General features: G+C 53.9%; 1 protein-coding gene across 3 annotated transcripts in view; it reads left to right on the top strand.

Moving 5' to 3' along the window:
- The first annotated feature begins 2,481 nt into the window (after positions 1-2,481).
- The window catches only part of ST3GAL4 (ST3 beta-galactoside alpha-2,3-sialyltransferase 4), a 59,064-nt gene continuing 41,679 nt past the window's right edge, over positions 2,482-19,866 (top strand). Inside the window, exons 1-2 of one of the 3 annotated variants that reach the window (XM_034934031.4) lie at positions 2,820-3,134; positions 5,030-5,180. In XM_034934031.4, the coding sequence (XP_034789922.1) occupies positions 5,178-5,180 (3 nt within the window). In that variant the 5' untranslated portion in view covers positions 2,820-3,134; positions 5,030-5,177. Of the gene's footprint in view, positions 2,675-2,819; positions 3,135-5,029; positions 5,181-13,605; positions 13,625-19,866 lie in introns of those variants that run through there. The other 2 variants (XM_063608874.1, XM_057299292.2) reach the window with 2 other exon arrangements.

Below are 19,866 nucleotides of genomic sequence, written 5' to 3' on the forward strand. Positions count from 1 at the left end.
AAGCAAGGAAGGAAAGAGGAAGAAAAAGAAAAAGAGAAGAGAAGAGGAGAAGGAAAGATGGAAAGACAAGAAAAGAGAGAGAGAGAAAGCAAGGAAGGAAAGAGGAAGAAAAAGAAAAAGAGAAGAGAAGAGAAGGAAAGATGGAAAGACAAGAAAAGAGAGAGAGAGAAAGCAAGGAAGGAAAGAAGGAAGAAAAGAAAGAAAGAAAAAGAGAGAAGAGAAGAGGAGAAAGGCACCAGAATTGCTTCCCTCCTGCCCCAAAGATGACATGGCTTCTAGGCAGTGAGCTAAGCTTGTGGCCTTGCTGTTAAGAAACTGGAGGGAAAAGATCATCATGAGTAAGCACATTGTGGCCTAACCTGAGGGGAGCAGAATTACGGTTAGCTTCTGGGCACCTAGTAACCAGGCTTGGGATAAGCTGGGGGAGAGGCCTGAATACAGCTTATAGGTTAGAAAAGGCACGCCACCTGCATAGTAACAGCACACACTTATATATAGCAGGTTATGCTTTCAGACCAAATTCGCATCCATTGCCTGATTTAATGCCAACAATAGCCCTTTGAATAAGCAGTTATTTCCTTTCCCCTCCCCCCACCCCAGTAAGAAAACTAAAGCTATTTAGTGGCAGAGACAAGAGTTGGAACTCAGGTCTCCAGGAACAAATGCTGGTTCTTAAGTTCCATTTTCTGGTAGAGTGACATTTACGTGATTCACGGCAAGAACTGCAAACTGTGCTTAGATCTAGTTCATCAAATGGCCAAGTTTAGAGGCTGGGCTGACGCTTGGATCAGTTCTGTCAGATTCACTTAGTTATGAAGGGCAGCTGCTTACTCCCTTTGGGCCAGTCTTCCCATCTGTAGAACAAGGAGGCTCTTCCGTCTTCCTCGACTTGCCCGAGGCAGGGACTTAGTCATTGTGTTCTTTATACCCAGCTTAATTCCAGGCCTGGAGATGGCATGCAATAAATAGTTGTTGAATGGCTCACGCCTGTAATCCCAACACTCTGGGAGGCCGAGGCGGGCGGATCATAAGGTCAAGAGATCGAGACCATCCTGGCCAGCATGGTGAAACCTCGTCTCTACTAAAAATACAAAAATTAGCTGGGCATGGTGGCGCGCGCCTGTAGTCCCAGCTACTCGGGAGGCTGAGGCAGGAGAATCACTTGAACCTGGGAGGCGGAGGTTGCAGTGAGCCAAGATCACGCCAGTGCACTCCAGCCTGGCGACAGAGCGAGACTCTGTCTCAAAATAATAAATAAATAAATAAATAAATAAATAGTTGTTGAATGCATGTCTGACTGATTAAGCCAAAGGCACCATATTCAAACAAAATCAGACACTGGTGCAATGCCAAACAGCTTCTGCCCGTGCAAGGAATGATTTAGGATGGAGCACAGTCAACTGCAGAGGAACAACTTGGAGGCAGACTCTCCTTACTCAGCTCACTTGGAGCAGAGCTTCCTGAGTTGGGGGTTCTTGACAGATAAGCCCTCCAGCTTCAGCAGAAGCAGGCTTGGAGCTGCCACTTCTCTGAACCCCCTTGCACTTACTGTCAGTCACTCACACCTTGCACTTATTCACATCCTATCCTGCCTCGTTCTTGAATGGAGTCCATGGTGAGCCTTCTCTGTGCCGCTGGATGGTAAGCTTCCTGGGGACAGGGAATGGGTCTGATACTTTCCTTGGAGCCCCTGGCGCTCCCGGCACTGGGCTGTTCATACGTGGGGCTCCGGAAACACTGTGCTGACCTGTGAAAGGGACTGGCCTAAGGGGCTGTGGATTGTCCTGTAGGGTGACTTCTGAACTGTTCTTCAGCCTGGGCAGTTCCCAGGTTTATTTGGGGGGATGCCTGGGTCCAAAGAACCAGGGTCAGGGGCCCAGGGGTTTCTTCCTGGAGACAGGATCCCTGGCGCCTTCAATAACGGAAAGGAAACTGAGAAACTTTCTGAGGCCAAGATAAAGAGTATGCAAGTGAGGGGTGCAGAGAGAGCAGTTTAGGGGCAGCAGGCCCCAACCGAAGCAGAGGAAGGGCCCACGTCTGGGCCCAGGGGACTGACTGGCTGCCTTGCGTGCATGGGGCATGGGAAGCATAGGCTCCCGGAACAGGACCCTGCCCCAGTTTCCTCAGTGAGGGAAGGACACCGTTCCCCGTGGGACAGAGCACTGCACCCTTTCTTGATTCTCATTGTTCCCGGGAGCGTGCGCCTTGGCTGCGCTGGGCATACCCACCCTGGCGCCATTCACAGGCAGTGCCTGCCCTGGCCCTGTGCTCACCCCATCAGGCCTCCTCTTCCGCCTCTCTGGCACCCACGGCGCCCCTGCTTGCCTCTGTCCGGGTCTCGGAGGCGCGAACACCATCCCAAGCCGGCGACCGCGCGGCATCACCCCCGCCCTTCCCCCTCCTCCACCCCGCCCTTTCTACCCCTCCCGGGAGCTCCTGGGAGTCGGGCCGCCGTGTGCGCAAGCGTGTCCAGCCCCTTCCCCGCCCCCAACCCGGGCCCGGGTCCCCGCCTCCCCTGCAGGCGGACTCACCCGCTCCCAGGCCGGACCCGCGCCCGGGACAGGGACCGGGCCGAGTCGAGCCGTCGCGCCAGCGCTGCGCCGCCGGTCGGTGCGCCTAGCGGATCGGAGCTGCGTGCGGAACCGTGCTGCCCCGCCCCGCTCCACCCGTGAGGGTGAGTACGCGGCGGCGGTGCGCGGGGGCCCGCGGGGCGGGGCGGGGCGGGGAGCCGCGGGGTCCTCGGCCGCCTGACCCCAGCCGGCGCCGCGCCTCCCGGAGGGGGTCGGGCCGTGCACGTGGGCGCAGCGCGGGTCGGGGTGGGGCTGCCACAGCCCTGCGGAGCTGCTTTCCGGGGTCCGTTTCCCTGGACCAGATTTTCGCGGGAAGCCGGATCCTCTCCGCTCCCTTGGAGTGAGCAAGCGGGACAGTCCTGCGGAAAGTTTCCGCCCCCACTCCCCCAGCCCTGCGCCCGGACTGAAGCGGCGGCCCCCACCTCCAGCATCCTCGAGCGATGGTTTCTCCCACAACTACCCCGGTCAGGTCCAGCACTTGGGAGCTGACTGTGCTGGAGGTGACAGGCTTTGCGGGGTCCGCCTGTGTGCAGGAGTCGCAAGGTCGCTGAGCAGGACCCAAAGGTGGAGTTGTCAGTGGGAGGCCGCCTGTGCCCAGGGTCCTAGGGCCACGTTATGGGGGTCGTCAGGCCTAGGCCACTGTGCCTCAGAGCTGCATGGGTGGTGAGCAGTGGGAGGGATGCGATGGGGGGAGTGGGCTCAGCTGTCTGCTGTGGGTGTTTCCTCGGGGACCTGGCTGGCAGGGACCTCCCGGCCAGCCCAGAACTGCCAACATGTCTGCCAGCACTGCCCCTCCATTCCCAGTCCTGGTGGGGAGGCTCTGTCTGGGCAGCTTGAGGCCTGACCTACTGTGGCTGCTTCCTCTGCTCCCCAGCCTGGGTCCTGAGGGCCTGGCTTAAGGGAACTGCTGCCAGAAGGCTGGGAGTGTAGGCAGTGTTCGGGTGCCCAGCTGTGCCCTGTCTGACCTCATGGCCACCCACAAGCTGGCACCCCCCACAGGCCTCTTGGGGCAGCCTGTACTTTCCACCGCCGGAGGCGGGTACCGCGTGGAAGCCAGGCTCAGGCGGACTCATTCTTTTTGAACTTTGGGAACAGGCCTGGTACAGGCTGAGTTCTCACAAGAGACACACACCCGTGTCACTCTCTCCTGAGCTGTGCCGGACCCGTCCTACAGACTCCACCTCCTCTAGGTCCTGGCCCTGGCATCTGCCAGGGGGATTTTAAATGAGTTGATATGTGCTAAGTGCTTTGAAAGGCGCCTGCACGGAGGGAGAGCTGTATAAATATTCACTATTGGTAATATTTCTCCCATGCTGTTACTCTCCAAAGCTGCCCGATAATTCTAGAGTGGGTTCCGGGGACGTGCCCGCTGTTTGGGGCCTAGAAATGAACTCGGGAGGCTGTTTTGCTTGCTGAGAGCTGGTCTGGGAATGCCCCTTGACCGTTCCCTGCCCTGCTCCTGGCCCACTCCCAGACTGCTCCTGTGCCTGGCCCCATTGCGCTGGGTGGGTGATCCTAAGCTGCCCCATGGGCCCTGGGCTCTGTCAAGACATGGGGAGCTTGCCAGGAGTTGGGGCCAGATCCCCCAGACTCCAAGATGGTAACCGAGGTTGTGAGGGTGCACATGGAAGGAAGAGTTAGAAAAGTGAATTGGAAATTGCCAGCTTGGACTTTGGGCAGAGTGGGTGTCTTTAGCTTGGGGATGGGTTGTTGTTCAGAGACAACAGGGCCGCCTTCTCTGTGAGCTGGCGGCCCAGGCTGAGGTGCCTCTTGGCTGCCTTCCCTACGGGAAGCAGTGACTGGCCCTCTGCTTCTCAGGAAGAGAGTGCCGTGCCCCCGCCAGCCTCCCAACCTCGTTAGACTCCTAGAATCCGGTTTTCTGGATAGAACTAAGAATCTGCTCCTTTCTGGACTTTTAATCCTGGAAAGGGCTCCCTTCCCCAGCAGGAGCAGAGAGGCCAAACCCCTTTCTGTGCTCCATCTTGAGCTGTCATTCTGTCCTAACTCCCCACTGGCCACCATCTGCCCTTGCTTTGGGGGCTACCCCAGGTCTGACTTGGGCACGTTCTCTGGGTCTCTCCTCAGAGAGGCTGCTCCTGGGGTTGTCCCAATGGAATTGGGAATTCTTCTCAGAATGGCTCAAAGGTTTGCACCATCTGTTGGAGGGAAGGGATCCCTCTATCTTGGACTAATACAAATGTTTCCGTGCCTGCCAAGTTCCAGACCCTGGGCCGATAGGGAAAGGAGCTGGCTGCGGGGCCCGCAGGGGATGGAGAGGGAGCTTGGGCCCCAAGTGGGGTCTGAAGTCCAAGCCTACAGATTGCCATCAAGGCAGCCGCTAGAGCCTAGCCCAGCTCCTGGCCCCTCGGAGATGGACCTTAGATGCTGGAGAGCGGGGCAGTCCAGCAGTGCAGGGTGGGACACCCCGAGCAAACAGCCCCTGCTTCCTGCCCCCTCAGTTCAGTCGCACTGGGCCGGCTGGACGTTTCCCTGCAGCAGGCCGCTGCTGGTGGTTTAGCTCCCGCTCCGTGTTCCCCTCACGCTGGGATCCTCCTTCCTACTCAAGACCCACGACCTTGACCTGAAGCTTTTGGTTGCCGGGAGGAAATGGTGAGTGTAGGCAGATTTGGGTGACTCTTGTTATTAACCCCCTCTTCTTTGTTGCCCCCTTCCCAGAGGCTTCTGTATGAGTGTCCTGAGTGGCCCTGGATGGACTACTGGCTGTCCCTGGCCTCAGAATCACCCCAACCCCTGCCACATTTCGGGGAGGGAGGTGTGTGAATGATGTCCTTTATTCTACAGACTGAGGAAGTGGTCAGTGTAGCTTCACGTGAGAGCAGCAGCGTGCGATGCCCAGGCCCTAGCCAAGTGCTGGTCAGCTTCTGACTGGAGCCCCTGAGCCCTGCAGGGGCTGAATTCCCCCAAAGGTTGCTTGGGTTGTTGCTTTTCGGGGTTAGAGGGTGTGGGTGTCCAGAGCTGTGGGTTTTTAGTGTTGGCTGAGCCCTTTACCTGGGACCTACAGCCGGGCCACAACCCCATCTCTGTTCCCCTGTACCCCACACTGCCCTGTGATAGGATGTGATAAGATGGTAGGATTGCCTATACTGAAGCCCTGGGTGCCACTGCTGGCCCAGCAGGGAGGAGGTTGCTGCTGCTCGGGCTGAAGTGAGGTGTGGGTCTGGCTGGGCCTCCAGTTTCCCACCTGGGCCTTGATTGTGAGGAAGGCCTGGCTGCAGAAGCCCAGAAGCACCTGAGTAGGAGAGTTCCTTTGTCCCACCTGCAGCTCATTCAAGCCTGTGCATGGGGGTTGGGGTCCGCAGGATCTTGCTCTCCTGTTTAGGGGAGGCAGCCCCAAAGAGTGCTGGGACCAGTTTGGAGAGTGCTAGGGAATGCTGGTCTGCAGCGACCCTACTTGTGCTCTGCGTCCTCTGCCAACTGCAGCATGGGTGAACATCTGTACATCTGTCCCCATAATGAAAATGGCCTCAGCAAATAACAAAAATATTACCATTTAGCAATCAGGCACTTATTAAAAGCCTGGCCCAATAAACTTAAAAAAAAAAAAAAAGATGTGCTAGACACTTTACATCCCTTCATGTGAGCTTCACACAACCCTGTAATTAAGCCCATTTATAAATGAAGAAATGGAGGATTGAAGGATTAAGTTACTTGGCCAAGGTCATACAGCTCGTAAGCAGCTGAGCTAGGACTCAAATCCAGGCCTGCTTCCAAAACCTTCACTTTTCAGCCCAGTTCTCAACTGCCCCCGGAGTTTGCTCATTTTGCCCCATGAAGAAACAGATCCCAGCTCAAAGGCGTGAAGGGGTTTGCTCAAGGCCACAGTGTATTAGTGTCAAAGGTGGAACACAAACCCTGACCTCTGAGTGCTCTCCCGAACCCCACATCCCGGCCGGGCCCATACCCTGAGCACACGCTTGTCCGCTTTCTCAGCTGGGCGGGGCGGGGCAGGACAAGGTTCTTCTCCCTCCCTCCTTCCCTCCTTCCCTCCTTCCCCGTGGGCCCTCCCAGCCTCCCCAGCCCCCACCTCTGCTGCTTTCCCTTGGCAATTGCTTCCATCTGGCCTGCCTGCAGCTCCTATTCCTTTGGAAATGTGGCTGCCGCCCACATGGCTGCAAGGCAACCACGGCCACACGTGGGGAAGGGGAGGGGCCCTATGGGGTCTAAGCACAGGGAACCCAGCCAAAGTGGCTGCTCCTGGCGTCTGGCATCCTGATTCCTGCCAGGCAGAAGCACCTTGGCTGCCTGGCCCTCCTTGATGCCCGTCCTGGGCTGGCTCAAGGCCAGAGAGGCTCCCAAAGACCCAATTCTCCTTCCAACATGGTGAGCTGTTTTGCCCACAGACAAGCTCCGCACCGGCAGCCCTCCCTGTCTCTTAGAGGTTGCTCAGGTTGGGAGGAGGGATTCCTGGCAGGAGAGAATTAGGGGCCAGCCGGGGTATACCCTGGGTTCCCACTGGGTTCTGATCATTTGGAGGGAAGTCATGCAAGGGACTGACGAGGGCAGAGGCTGAGGGATCCGCGGAGTTCTGGGCAGGCGAGGAGGCAGCTGACTTGCTCATGACTGTGGGTATGCGCCACCACACTAGGCTAATTTTTCTATTTTTTGTAGAGACAGGGTGTTGCCATGTTGCCCAGGCTGGTTTTTGTTTGTTTGTTTTGTTTTGTTTTTGAGACAGAGTTTTGCTCTTGTTTCCTAGGCTGGAGTGCAGTGGCGCGATCTTGGCTAACTGCAACCTCCATCTTCTGGTTTCAAGTTATTCTCCTGCCTCAGCCTCCTGAGTAGCTGAGATTACAGGCGCCCGCCACCACGCCTGGCTAATTTTTGTACTTTTAGTAGAGACAGGGTTTCATCATGTTGGCCAGGCTGGTCTCGAACTCCTGACCTTGTGATCCGCCCACCTCAGCCTCCCAAAGTGCTGGGATTACAGGCGTGAGCCACCGTGCCCAGCCGAGCGTGTCTGTCTTGTTCACTGGTGTATTTTCTTAATGCCTGGAGTGATGTCTAGCAAAACAATAAGCACTCAATAGATTCTTGTGTGGTGAGTGATGGAAATGCAGCTCAGGTATGCCGATTTGTCTTTGCTGCATCTTTACTTTGCTTCCTCCTCCCAGGGCAAAGGGAAAAAGTTTCCCTTTTGCCAGTTGAGCTGTTTGCCAGAGAAAGATCTGGCCCCATCTGTGTGCTGCCACCTTGGGGGTCTCTGTTCAGACACCAGAGAGGCAGGCAGGAACCCAGGTGAGGATGGGCAGGAGCTTGTCCCCTGAGGAGTGCATGCCCCATTCCACCCACCACAGGGTCGGCTGGCCACATTTCTCTACCCATCACCCCTCCCTAGTAACCTTCAGGTCCCTGCAGACAGGTCCTGACCTCAGCTCCAATCCCTATGTCAGTCCTCTCCTTATTTGAGGCCCAAGAAAGGTACCCCTACGGTGGAACCCTCACTTGGGTCCTGAGAGGGAGTGACAGCTTTGGAAGAGCGAGGGGTTCACCCACATTTGCCTCCTCCTGAACAGCTCCACTTTTATTCCTCGTACATATTGCGTTTCCACTTCAATTTTTTTTTGAAACTGTGACAGAGGGTTTCTTGGCTTTAATTTTTTTTTTTTTGAAAACCCCCATTGAGTTCCAGTTGTGACCCCCCTGTGGTTCTCATTTTCTGGTAGCATGCCGTGTGTGGTCTCACCTCCTCGCCTTTGCTTCTGCTGCCTCACATGGCTTGGGCATTGTTGGTAATGACCTTGCTAGACTGCAAATGTCCTTCAGTATCAACTGAAGCCCCAGTCCTGGGAAGCCTCCGTGGCCACCCAGCACCGGCACTTCCTCCCCCTTCCTCCCCCTGTGTTCTCCACTCCCTGCAGGTCCTATGCCTGTGACAGGGAGGGAACCCTGTGCTGGGGTGACCCCAGCATGGACCTCAGTGGGGCTCAGGCTGAACCAAAGGTAGGTGGTTCTGGGGATAGTGCCTGAGGTGGTGGTATGGAGCTGTGAGATTTGTATTCCTAGAAGCAGGTTGGAGGCTCTCAGCCCTTCCCTCCATGCATAGCCTTGGATACAGCTTGCAGCCTGCCACTGTAGCCTCCATTTCCTTCTCTGAGAAATTAACACTTCTTTTTTTTTTTTTTTTTTTTTTTGAGACGGAGTCTGGCTCTATTGCCCAGGCTGGAGTGCAGTGGTGCGATCTCGGCTCACTGCCATCTCTGCCTCCTGGGTTCAAGTGATTCTCCTGCCTCAGCCTCCCAAGTAGCTGGGATCACAGGTGTGTGCCACCACTCCTGGCTAATTTTTGTACTTTTAGTAGAAATGGGGTTTCACCGTGTTGGCCAGGCTGGTCTCAACTCCTGACCTCAGGTAATCTGCCCACCTGAGCCTCCCAGAGTGCCAGGATTACAGGAGTGAGCCACCGTGTCTGGCCAACATTTCTTCCTTTTTTTTTTTTTTTTTTTTTTTAAGACGGAGTCTCACTCTGTTGCCCAGGCTGGAGTACAGTGGCACGATCTCAGCTCACTGCAACCTCTGCCTCCCGGGTTCAAGCGAGATTCTCCTACCTCAGCCTCCGGAGTAGCTGGGATTACAGGTGCCCACCACCACACCCGACTAATTTTTGTATTTTTAGTAGAGATGGGGGGGTCTCACCATGTTGGCCAAGCTGGTCTCGAACTCCTGACCTCATGATCCACCTGCCTCGGCCTCCCAAAGTGTTGGGATTATAGGCGTGAACTACCGTGCTCCGCCTGGCTAACACTTCTTAATGGGATAACGTTTCAGATAACATCCAGTGCCCGGACTCCAGCACTCTATAAATGCTGGCTGGTGTGCTTTTCTGGGATTCCAGGGTGGGGTCCAGAGACTGAAGAGGGTCTACTTTCTGGCCCAGGGGAAGAGGGGCAGGTGGCTCACTAGGAGCTGTCCTGGCATCCTTTGTCCCCGTCCACTTACCAGTTATGTGACCTCGGGCAGGTCTTGCACTCTGGCACTCAATTAGCATCTGTGTTAATTGGGATAAGAGTATCTGCCACGTCTCACAGCCTGGTGATGGACAAACAAAACAAACATTTTTTAGGCCGGGAGAGGCCTCAGAGGTTGGCTGTCATATTGCAAACGAGGGAGCAGAGACTCAGAAAAGTAACTTAGTTGTTTAAGGTCACAGAGCACCTCTCTCCCCACAGGCAGGGAGCAGGTAATTGGGCTGAGCCTCAGGAGTAACCCCTCTCTCTCTGCCTCTCCAGCCCCTACCTTATGCCTGGCCCATTCAGCTGGTCTGTTCTCCAGGCCCCTAGGACTGGGTGGGCTAAGATGAGTGGTCTAGAAATCCCTCCCCAGCTGGGCTGGACTGAATGAGGGGCTGGCCGAGGAGCGGGTGTTGATGGAGTATGGGAGATTGTCCTCACAGGCAGTGTGGGCCGTTTCTCTAGACCTCCTGCCCCCACCTCCTTCCTGTCCCTGTTTGAGCCGTGCTCTTCTTCTTCAATCCCTTTCTGTCTGCCTTCCTCTTTCCACCCCTAGATTTCTCACCATCTTCAGTGATCCCTCCTCCTTCCTTTCTGCCTCCTCTGCGTTCTCTCCTTGCCCTTGCTTCTCTGATCTGCCTTTTTTCTCCAGCCTCAGCATTCAGGTTGTCCTCATAGTGGAACTGGGACTCTGGGGGTGGCTGGGTTGGGTTGCCTGGAGGCCGGGGATGTTCAGGAGAGCCTTCATTGGGAGCCCATGGGAGCAGGAGTCAGCTCCTCCTGTTGGCAGCTCCAGCATTTTCAAATGAAAATGGCTCTTCCAGGAGTTGAGTTTGGCGAAGAGACAGTGCCTGCCCAAAGTATGCAATGCTTTTATCTTTAGCTCAGCTCCTGAGCCCTCATGCAACTCTTTGGATATCTTCCTGCAAAGGACGGTGGGATCTTGTCTTTCTGGGGCCTCAGGGTCTCCAAAGATGGGCTGACTAAGCTTCCCTAGCCTGGGACCTGAACCCTCCACCCTCCTCTCTCTTGAGCTCTTTCTCCCAGGGGAAGCTGCTCGAATGAGGGGAGTTGGCCAACACAGTTTTCTACTCTCAGACCCCATTGAGGTGAGCACACAACAGTGTTCTGTGTGAGGGTCTGGATACACTCCCCACCCTCCCAGGCCCGGCACCGTGTCGCCCTGCCCCAGCCCAGAGCTTGCCTCTATTGGCTTTGTGACCCTCGCTTTGTACTGTGGCTTTATTCTGCCTTAGGGACCAGCTGGTCCCCTGCTGTGGTTCCACACAGTGGAGACTGATCCCTGACCACCCATTCAGCTGCCTGGCGGCCCTGGGGCAAGTGTTTGTCCCCCATCTCCCAAAATGGCGGGGGTGTAGGGGCTCCCTGCCCGGAGTCCCAACCCTGCCAAGGCAGAGGGAATGGGGAACAGCTGCGCTGGCCCATTCCGGCTCCATATGGATTTGGTTTGACAACAAAGCTCCCTCTGTGTGTTCCCAAGCCCCTTACATAACCAGGGGCTGTGGGCAGAGGAGGAAAGGAGGAGGAGGTGGAGATGGGGACCAGGAGACACCAGGATGGGATGGCTGGAAAGGACACAGGGACCGGGAGGAGAGGGCAGGAGATGAGGGCCAGAGAGGAGGAGAGGGTGGGAGCAGGAGGGGGAAGTGCTGGTCTTGACCTCGCAGTTCTGCCTCCTGCTTCCTGGGGAGGGGAGGGTGGAGTCCAGCCACCGACCTCTGCTTGTGGATGCTTTGTCTTCTTTTCTTTGGACCTTTCCCACCAGTCCTGGATGGGCTGAGGAGGGGCCGTGGGACCTGTCTGGGGTGAGGTGAGGTCAGGTGTTGGGCTGGACGTGGGAGGCTGTTCCTTGGCCGCAGCCTGTAACTGAATAAATGCCATTAAAAGGGGAATCCATTTCCTCCCTCACTCCTGGCTTCCATTGCCTTCCCCCAGGCCCCAGCCCTGGTTCCAGAATCCCTCTGACCACTCCTTTTGTAGTGCTCAGGAGGGCAGAATAACTGCAGCCTTTCCCTGTGCCCTGCCAGGCTGGTCCCGGGCCCCCTCCCAGCCCACTCATCCAGGGATGCAGCTCTGGCCTTGGCCCACCCCCATCAGAGGGCCTGTGGCCCTGATCACCGCACTCCCCACTCTGTGATCAGACGTTCTCTCCTGAGCATCGCTGACCCTGCAGCTGTCCAAATAGAGCAAGAAGCGAATGTTCTCTTTGGGGCACAGCTGGACTGGCAGCCCTGCAGGGTCAGGTGAGCTGCCAGTCCTGGGTGTGTTCTCGGGGGTGGGGGTGGGAGGATCACGTCCTGGGCCGAGATCCCTTCAGCTCCTCCTGGGCAGGAGGAAACAGCCACACGGGGCGGCCACGAGGATTGTGGGGCAAGGGGTGGCTCTGAGCTCTCCCAGCTTTGGTTGGGGCTGGGACCCTGGGGGACATGCTCTCCTGGGTGTTCCCAGGCTCTGTGTCTGGTCTGTGCCTCAGTGTCTGGGTTTTCTGGCCCCAGGCTTCCTTGGGAAGAGCCTCTGGTTGTGCACCAGCCCTGAGGGTGGGGCTCATCCCAGGCTGCAGGGGACTGAGGGCCGAGCTCTTCTACCTTGAGGACAAGGATGATTCCTCAGGGCTGGGAGGAGGAGGAGGTGCTGGCCAGGACCTTAGACCTGCCAGGGAGGAGGCCTGGCAGGGCATGGGGTTGGGGCCTTACAGATGATGGAGAAGCCAGAGTTCAGGCACTTGGCATGACCCCTGGCATCGCCTTCAGTTTATTTAGTGTCTCTACCCTGGAGTATTCCATGGGACCCTGGGCTGGCTGCTGTGTGCAGAGGTGGGTGTGGGCCATAGCCCAGACCTGTTGAACCAGTTGTAGGCTTGGGAATCCTCTGTCCCCAGGTAGTGACCAGGCCCTGACAGGCAGGAATCTGTCCCTCCCATCACCCCCCCAGTTATGGGTGCAGATGACCCTGAAATTGCTAAAGCCTCAGGACTTGAGCCCAGAAAGTGTGAGCAGGCTGGCAGGGCAGCTGGAGGAAGGCCTTGCAGGTTCCTGGATTTGGGTGCCGGGTGGGCTGAGAGGACAGTCCCTGTCACTGGGACTGGGCACAGGTACAGAGAGGCTGAGACGGGCCCAGAGGACAGTGAGTGTGTGTTGTGTGGGCGCCGGGCCAGGAAGTGCCCTCCATGGGGCAGCAGGCTCTGCAGTACCCTCGGCCAAATGGCCACAGGCTGCCCTGGGACACTCTCCAGGCCTGCTGGGGACACACCTGTGGGGCTCATAGGTGTGGCTGGGTCTCCAGTCAGGAGCCACTCTTCCTGGAAGCTGAGTTTGCTGGACAGAAGGTGAGGAGCCCAGGCCTCCCCTTTCCTTGGCTTTGGGGGAAGAGGTTCCTGAGGGCTGGCACAGCCACTCCCTGCCCCTTAGAGGCTCTGGGCTGCCTGGTGACAGCTCCAGGGACCTGCAAGCTGACAAAGTCTATAGGAGCCAGAGCTGGGGTGGGAGGAACCCAGTGGGCCTGGGGGAGGTAAAGCAGCAGCAGCTGCTGTAGCTGAGCCCGGCCCACGGCCAGCCCTGAGGAATGGAGGAAGAGAGTGCCCTGGCTGGGGGAGCCCCTCAAGCCCTGGAAGCTGTATGTGGGCATGGGGTGGTGGGGGCATGCAGAGAGGAGGAGGACTGAGAGCTGGGTGTGTGTGTGCGCATGCCTGTGTCTGTGTGATCTGGTTCCCGGGTGTCTGAGTAGGGACCAATGTGTTTGTGCTGGAGAAGCCTGTGTAGGTTACTGACATGGGGAGGGGTGGGGCTTGCTTTCCTTACCCTGCTTCCCAGGTCTTCATTGAGTCCTCATCTGGGGGCCCTGTTCCACTCTCCTTCCCGTGTGCAGGGCCCTCCCCTCTGGCGAGTCTGCCTCTCACTCGCTCAGCCCCTTTAACCCTGCTGGCTCCTAATGAGACTTCAGGTGTGGACCCTCGAACCCTCAGCTGCACAGGTCTGGAAACATCCTTGTTCATCAAGCACCAGGCTGACCGTGGTGTCCGTCTCAGTGCCCAGCAGATGTTCTGGTGAGGGGAGGCGGGAGTGCAAGGTATGCCGAGTGAGGGTTCCTTCCGGGAGGAGGCAGGGTGAGCGCAGAAACCACTGCTCCAAAACTCTTAAAAGCAGAGCCGAGAGCCTGAATTCAGAGGCTGTACTGTGGGGCAGGGCTGGAATTTGTGGCACCTGCAGGGCTGAACGTTGCCTTTGCTGTCCCTGCTCGGGGATTTTGGGGTACTGGGTTTGGATAGAGTGTGTCATCTGCAGAGGGAGCACTGTTCTGGAAGTGGACTCTGCTCAGGTGTGGGAGGCCTGCCTGTAGGGGGCACCGTGGTGGAGATGGAGCACCGCTCATGACAGGAGGCTGGTGTCTGGTCAGGCTGAGGGATCTGTGTGCCAACCCTTCTGGGAAGGCTGAATGGGGCGGAACTGGTCAGGGCCTGGCGCCAACCCCAGGATGTGCTACACCCAGAAAGAGAGAGAGAGATGGAGAGCCACCTCCCCAGGGGCCTCTTCCTCCTCCTACCCCTCCTCCCCTTCTGCATGCCATCACACCCCAGCAGCGTCCCTTGTGGCTGGGCCATGGGTGAATCTGAGTCGAGGGCAGGGCAGAGTGGGAGTGGCAGTGCCTCTGCCTGTCTCCCTGGCCGTGGCAGCTCCTTTGTCACATATGGGCCAGGAGAGGTGAGTATGATTGTGGTAGTGGTGGGGGCAGTGGCTGAGGACCCCTCTCTTTGCTGGGCTGGGGCAGAGCTTGAATGGAGAGGGGCTGCCTTGTGCCTGGGAAGGGAGGACCAGGTGTCGCTGGCACCTTCCACGTCCTGAGTGCTTGTTCTGTGCCCAGCCCCTGCTGAGACTGCGGACGTTAAATACCAGGATGTGTTTTGAGGCTCAGGACACCTCTGAGGACTTGCTGCTGTTACCCCCATTTAAAAGATGAGGACTCTGAAGGTCTGAGGTGCATAGAGTGTAGGGATTAAAAGTAGTTCTGGCTGAATTTTAAATCCTGGTTCCACCATTTTCGAGCTCTCTGATCTTGGGACCCTTAATGTATTTGCTCTGTGCCTCAGTTTCCCCATCTGTAAATGAGAATGAAAGAGTAATCCCACATCCATTGGTTGAAAACTTCAATAAGATTATGCATAGCAGGCCGGGTGTGGTGGCTCACACCTGTAATCCCAGCACTTTGGGAGGCCAAGGCAGGTGGATCACTTGAGGTCAGGATTTTGAGACCAGCCTGGTCAACATGGTGAAACCCCATCTCTACTAAAAATACAACAATTAGCTGGACATAATGGCGCGTGCCTGTGATCCCAGCTACTTGGGAGGCTGAGCAGGAGAATCCTTTGAACTCAGGAGGTGGAGGTTGCAGTGAGCCAAGATCACTCCACTGCACTCCAGGCTGGACCACAGAGTGAGACTGTCTCACACACACACACACAAAAGATTATGCACAGCAACTGCAGCACAGCCCCAGGGATGATTTTTAAAAGTGAATCCAGGGCCAGGTGTGGTGGCTCATGCCTATAATCCCAGCGCTTGGGGAGGCTGAGACAGGATTACCTGACATCAGGAGTCTGTGACCAGCCTGGCCAATATGGTGAAACCCCATCTCTACTAAAAAGAAATCCCAGATTCTGCCATGCCACAGTGTCCAAGTCAGTCACCTGCTCGCAGTCGGCCCTCAGGCCCTGTGGCTCCTGTTTCTGCTGACTTGTCCAGCCTTACAGTCTGGGGAGGCCTTGGGGTCCCCAGCCTGCGCTGGGACAGGGGTATTATTCCATCAGCCCTTCTGTGGAACAAGTAGGGAAGGAGTGATGTGACCTCCGTGGCTCTCCTGGGACACAGGTTAGTCCTGGGGGTGACCTCACTTTAGAGAGGGCTGGCCAGCTGTGTCGGAATTAGGAAGTGGGTACAGCTGGACAAAAGGTGGCTGGAGCCAGCTCTGCAGAAGCCACACCTGCTCATGAGAAGGGTATCCTTGTGAGTACAGGGGAAATGGCATGGAGAAAGACAAACACCGGTGGGTGGCTCTGCCAGCTTCCCCTGGGGTGCTTCTGGCGACGCCCAGGCCTGTGCACACTCAGATCTTTGCACCCCACTGTTTTGACTTGGAGAGGAGAGGAGGAAGTTAGCTGCTCTGAATGGTGTTGCTGCTAATCTCTACAGCACTTTCCTGTAAATTAGGAACGGTAACACACACACCCCTCCCCCACCCCGTTGGAGAAGCCCTGCACCAGAGCATACAGTTTGGCAAGTAGGGGGAGGGCTGGAGCCCAGCGTCACTTGCCGCCCTGGCCAGGCCGTGATTGCCCAGGGTGCATACTGTGGCTGGTGCTCTGCCACCTGCTGTTTCTGTCCTCAGGGTAGGACACAAGGAGGGCAAGTAGGGCTAGTCAGTGAGAGGCGCAGGTGATGCGTGTTCTAGGGCTTGAGATCAGCTGCTTCCATTTCAGTAATTGTCTTTGGAGGTACGTTGTTTGCTCAAGCAACCTCCCTTCAAGATAGTGCCTTTTTCTTTCTCTCTCTCTCTTTTTTTTTGGGGGGGGAGGCAGAGTTTTACTCTTGTCGCCCAGGCTGGAGCACAGTGGTGTGATCTCGGCTCACTGCAACCTCGGCCTCCTGGATTCAAGCGATTCTCATGCCTCAGCCTCCCGAGTAGCTGGGATTACAGGTGTGTGCCACCACGCCTTGCTAATTTTTGTATTTTTAGTAAAGATAGGGTTTCCCCATGTTGGCCAGGCTGGTCTCGATCTCTTGACCTCAAGTGATCCGCTCGCCTGGCCTCCCAAAGTGCTGGGACTATAGGCATGAGCCACCGTGCTGGCTGATAGTGCCATTTTTTAAAATCCCTATTTACTCAATGGAAAACCTGAGACCCGGAAAGGTCATTCACACTCCCAGAAGTGATGGTTGGTCCAGAATTCAGGTCCAAGTGTGAGACTTCAACATTTACATTCCTTATTTTTTCTTCTTCCTTTTTTTTATTTTAATCAAATTATGAGTTGAAAATGTATCACACTCATCAGTTTGAAACAGTTAAGCAGTACAAATGGGAATATGAGAGAGAGTCACTCTCCCGCCCGCCCTCTTGAGAGGCAATAGCCTTGTTTTGCATCCTTCTGAGTACTCTATTCACATAAGATGTATCTGAATATGCATGTAATTCTTTTGTGAAAGTGCATTTGGAGATCACTGTTTTACACCTGCCTTTTACATCTTAATATTATGCTTTGGAGATCAGTTGACATCAGCATGCATCGATTTGCATCCAATTTTTCACAGCTGCATAGTGTTTCATTGTGTGTGCCTAATTTTTTAAAACAGGTGCCTGTGCATAGATTTCATGTTTCCATCTTATGCTGTTAGAAAAAGTGCTGCAGTAAAGATCCTAACAGACAAGTCTCTTTGCAAATATAGGAAACTTTTCTGTGGAATAAGCTTCTGGCATGGAAGCCCCGGGGTAAAGGGTATTTTGATAAATATTGTGAAATGTCTTCCCAGAAGGTGGCCTGGTTTTTCACTTCCAGCATACCTCTGTGAGAGGTCCTGCTTCCCACACTCCCCCAGCACTGTGTAGCTCAGGACCCTTGTTTTTTGCTGTTACTATTTGTGAAAAATGGTATCTCAACCACACCGGAAGTTTTAAATGTAGATAAATGTCTTATGTGCCATTTATATTTCTCTACAGTAAAGTATATATTCATAGCCTTAGCTTATTTTTAAATTATGTTCCTTCGTTGTTTGGGGAGTGGGGGGTAGACTTGCATGAGTATGTTATAGGCTAAGGGAATTAACTGATAAGTTAATATATGTACATCTTGCAAATGCACTTCTTAGTTTTTTACTCTTTTAAGTATGAGGTTGCTCGCTTGCTCTCTGTATCTCACTTAAACTTTATGTGAGTGTATTAATCTTTCATTATTTAGCTTCTGAATTTATATTTCTTCAATCTCCATTCCTTTTTTTTTTTTTTTTTCCTTGAAATGGAGACTCACTCTGTCACCCAGGCTGGAGTGCAGTGGCACGATCTCGGCTCACTGCAACCTCTGCATCCCGGGTTCAAGCAATTCTCCTGCCTCAGCCTCCCGATTTGCTGGGACTACAGACATGTGCCACCACGCTCGGCTAATTTTTGTATTTTTTAGTAGAGACCATTTTGGTCAGGCAGGTCTCGAGCTCCTGAACTCAATCAATCTACCTGCCTTGGCCTCCCAAAGTGCTGGGATTACTGGTGTGAACCACTGTGTCTGGCCCTCGTTCTTTTTTTTTATATGAAAATATTTCAAATATGTAAAAATTAATATAACAGACCTCCATGTGATAATCAGCCAGATTTATCAAGTGTGAACCTTATCCCATATTAGATATTTTTTCCTTTAAGAAATAAAATATTACAAGTATAGAACTAAAGATGTGCCACTATGATCTATTCTATTCTTCCCCACATTCCTTTTTTTTTTTTTTTTTGAGATGGAGTCTCACTCTGTTGCCCAGGCTGGAGTGCAGTGGCGCGATCTCGGCTCACTGCAATCTCTGCCTCCCAGATCCAAGTGATTTTCCTGCCTCAGCCTCCTGAATAGCTGGGATTACAGACGCACGCCATCACGCCTGCCAAATTTTTGTATTTTTAGTAGAGACGGGGTTTCACCATGTTGGCCAGGCTGGTCTCAAACTCCTGACCTCATGATCCGCCCGCCGTGGCCTCCCAAAGTGCTGGGATTATAGGCGTGAGCCACCGCGCCTGGCCTATTCTTTCATCATACACATAAGCACACACTATTTACAAATATACACAAACTTAGTGCTGTTTTCTGATTCATCCTTTATCTATTTGCAACACTTTAAAAAGTTAATGTTATGTTTTCACGTTGATCCCAGTTGACCCATATGGATTAATTTCTTCAGTTGACATGGCTATATAATATTCAGTTGCATGAATGTAGCACAGCTTATGTAGCCATCCCTCTCCTGATGATAGTTAAGTTGTTTCCATTTTTTGCTATTGTAACACTGCTAATAAACATGCTTGAATGGGGTGTCCCGTACAAGGGAGGGTTACTCGGGGCTATGCCTGGAAATGCAGTCACCAGATTGTAAGGTATGTACGTGTCCAGCCTGACTACATATTGTGAAGTGCTCTTCTAAGCCTTTGTATCAGCTGGTACTCCCACCAGCAATGTGTGAGAAACTATATTTGGTTTTAATCTGTATTCCCTGGTTACTAGTGAACCTGAGCATCTTTTCTGTCTATTAGGTGTTTGAATTTAATCTGTGAATTGCCTTTTTGTGTTCTTTTTTATTCCTTTGATTGTTTTGGTGGTTGTTATGATAAAATGCAACAAGCACAAGGTTCTGTTGACCTATTGACCATCTTAACCCTTTTTATGTGTATAGTTCAGTGGCATTAAGTACATTTAGAATGTGCTACCATCCCGCCATCCAGCTCCAGAAATCTTTTCATCTCGTCAAACTGAAACATCCTACCTGCTAGTCAATAGCTCATTTCCTTTTCCCCTTAGTCCCTGGCAGCCACCATTCTGCTTTCTGTGTCTATGAGTTTGACTGCTTTTGAGTACCTCCTATAAGTGGAATGATACAATATTTGTCCTTTTGTAACTGGCTTATTTCACTTTGCATAGTGTCTTCAAGGTTGATCCATGTTGCAGTGTATGTCAGAATTTCTTTTTTTCTTTTCTTTCTTTTTTTTTTTCTGAGACAGAGTTTCGCTCTTGCTGCCCAGGCTGGAGTGTAATGGTGCGATCTCAGCTCACCACAACCTCTGCCTCCTGGGTTCAAGCGATTCTCCTGCCTCAGCTTCCCGAGTAGCTGGGATTACATGCATGCACCACCACACCCGGCTAATTTTGTATTTTCAGTAGATACAGGGTGTCTCCATGTTGGTCAGGCTGGTCTCGAACTCCCAACCTCAGGTGATCTGCGTGCCTTGACCTCCCAATGTGCTGGGATTAAAGGTGTGAGCCACTGCACCCGGCCGTCTTTGGATTTTATACAGCAAAACTCCATAATATTTCCTTTACATGAATTTACTTTCTTTTTCAGGCTGAATAATATTCCATTGTATGCATAGATCACATTTTGTTCATTCATCCGTTGATGGATACTTGGGTTGCTTCCCCATTAGCTATTGTGAATAACGCTGCTATGAACATGGGTGTACAGATATCGCTTTGATATTCTGGTTTCAGTTCTTTGGGGTATATACCCCGAAGCACAGTTGTGGGATCCTATCTTGTCTCTTATTTTCTCTTTGATTCCATGTTTTTTCTCATT

This window comes from Pan paniscus, chromosome 9 (genome assembly GCF_029289425.2).
Source record: "Pan paniscus chromosome 9, NHGRI_mPanPan1-v2.0_pri, whole genome shotgun sequence".
Lineage (NCBI taxonomy): Eukaryota > Metazoa > Chordata > Mammalia > Primates > Hominidae > Pan > Pan paniscus.